Source organism: Arachis duranensis, chromosome 6, assembly GCF_000817695.3.
Source record: "Arachis duranensis cultivar V14167 chromosome 6, aradu.V14167.gnm2.J7QH, whole genome shotgun sequence".
NCBI classification, from domain to species: domain Eukaryota; kingdom Viridiplantae; phylum Streptophyta; class Magnoliopsida; order Fabales; family Fabaceae; genus Arachis; species Arachis duranensis.
In genome coordinates this window covers 106,856,027-106,857,593 of record NC_029777.3, presented here as the reverse complement: position 1 = coordinate 106,857,593, position 1,567 = coordinate 106,856,027, and the positions used below count along the sequence as shown (strand labels likewise).

General features: G+C 24.4%; 1 protein-coding gene across 1 annotated transcript in view; it reads left to right on the top strand.

Annotated features, from left to right (window-relative positions):
• The window catches only part of LOC107495468 (probable indole-3-pyruvate monooxygenase YUCCA10), a 2,133-nt gene extending 1,043 nt beyond the window's left edge, over nucleotides 1-1,090 (top strand). Inside the window, exons 2-4 of the mRNA XM_016116616.3 lie at nucleotides 320-553; nucleotides 628-753; nucleotides 846-1,090. Coding sequence (XP_015972102.1) covers nucleotides 320-553; nucleotides 628-753; nucleotides 846-1,016 — 531 coding nt within the window. The 3' untranslated portion in view covers nucleotides 1,017-1,090. The remainder of the gene's footprint in view (nucleotides 1-319; nucleotides 554-627; nucleotides 754-845) is intronic.
• The last annotated feature ends 477 nt before the right edge of the window (nucleotides 1,091-1,567 follow it).

Sequence of the window (1,567 nt, the reverse complement as noted above, 5' to 3'; positions counted from 1 at the left end):
TTTAAAAAGATATTTTTTTAAAATAAATATATTTTTATATAATAAATAAATAAAATCCTATTTTTATATTATTTTATCTAAATATAATTGACAAATAAAAAAATTATATGAGATATCTTAATATAAAATTATTTTTACTTTTTTAAAATTTAAAAAATCTTTTCTTAAAAATCCATCCAAACAAACCTTTTATCTATATGTCTTTCTAACAGATTTATTTATTTATTATTTGCCATCATGTCGAATTTCAACAGTAAAAAGTTCACAAAATAATTGTAAAATAAAAATTTAATTACTGATTTTGATTCTGCAATTGTAGGTTCATGTGGTCAGCAAAGAACTAATCCATCAAGGTATGCGCATGCTGAAATATTTGCCGGTAAATATTGTGGACAGTGTGATCACTTTTTTAGCAAACATTAAATTCGGTGATCTCTCTCAATTTGGAATTCGTCGTCCAAATAAGGGACCATTCTATCTGAAGGAAGCTGCTGGTAGGTCTCCAATTCTTGATGTTGGAACCATTGCCAAGATTAAAGACGGTGCAATCAAGGTATTTTTTTAAATAATTAATATTTTTTTAATTAATTTATGTAATTTCTTATACCTACAAAACATATATAACAGGTTATCCCTTCTCATATAATGAGAATTGAGAACAACAAAGTGATATTTGGAAACAACACGGAGAAGGAATTTGATGCAATTGTGTTTGCCACTGGTTATAAAAGCGTTGCTAACAAATGGTTGAAGGTGAGAATATAATTAATTAATTAATTAAATTGAGTTGATTATTATTATTATATTACTTAATTAATTAACTAATTAATTAATTAATTGAATAGGATAATTACAAGTATGTTCTAAACGAAGATGGAATGCCAAAGAATGAATTTCCAAAGCATTGGAAGGGAGAACATGGATTATACTGTGCTGGACTTGCAAGAAGAGGCTTGTTTGGTGTTAAATTTGATGCTGAAGCTATTGCTGACGACATCAACCGAAATCTTCATTGATCATTATTTTTTTATGCTTTAAGGTTTATCGCTATGCGTTTTTATTTTGTATTAAACTTATATTTCATAAGTAATCCAGGGTTTGTGTCTATGATTATGCATAGATTTTATATGAATAAGCACCATATATATATATATATATATAGATATGTCACATTTTCTTATATCTGATTGTTTGTTTCAATTTACAATAATGTATAATTAATCACAAAATTCTGCTTTAATTTCTTCCTCAAGTCCATGAAGTTTCAGATGCCATATTTAGTAGTGAATAAGCACTTAAAGATTAAGAGTCAAATTTTATATTCATCGTTTTAAACATATAACATTTATAATTAACGAATTGAAATTGATTTATCTTATTTATTATTTATTTTTTTTATTTTGTACGTCGTAAATCAACATTTTTTTATGTTTCTGATTTTTAAAAAATTGAGACTAATCAAATTTAAAATTTTGTTTTTTTTATAAAATGTGTTGTGCCAATTTAAAAATAATATTTAGGGTTAATGATATAAGAGTTTAAAATTTTTATTTGAAATAAAAATAGT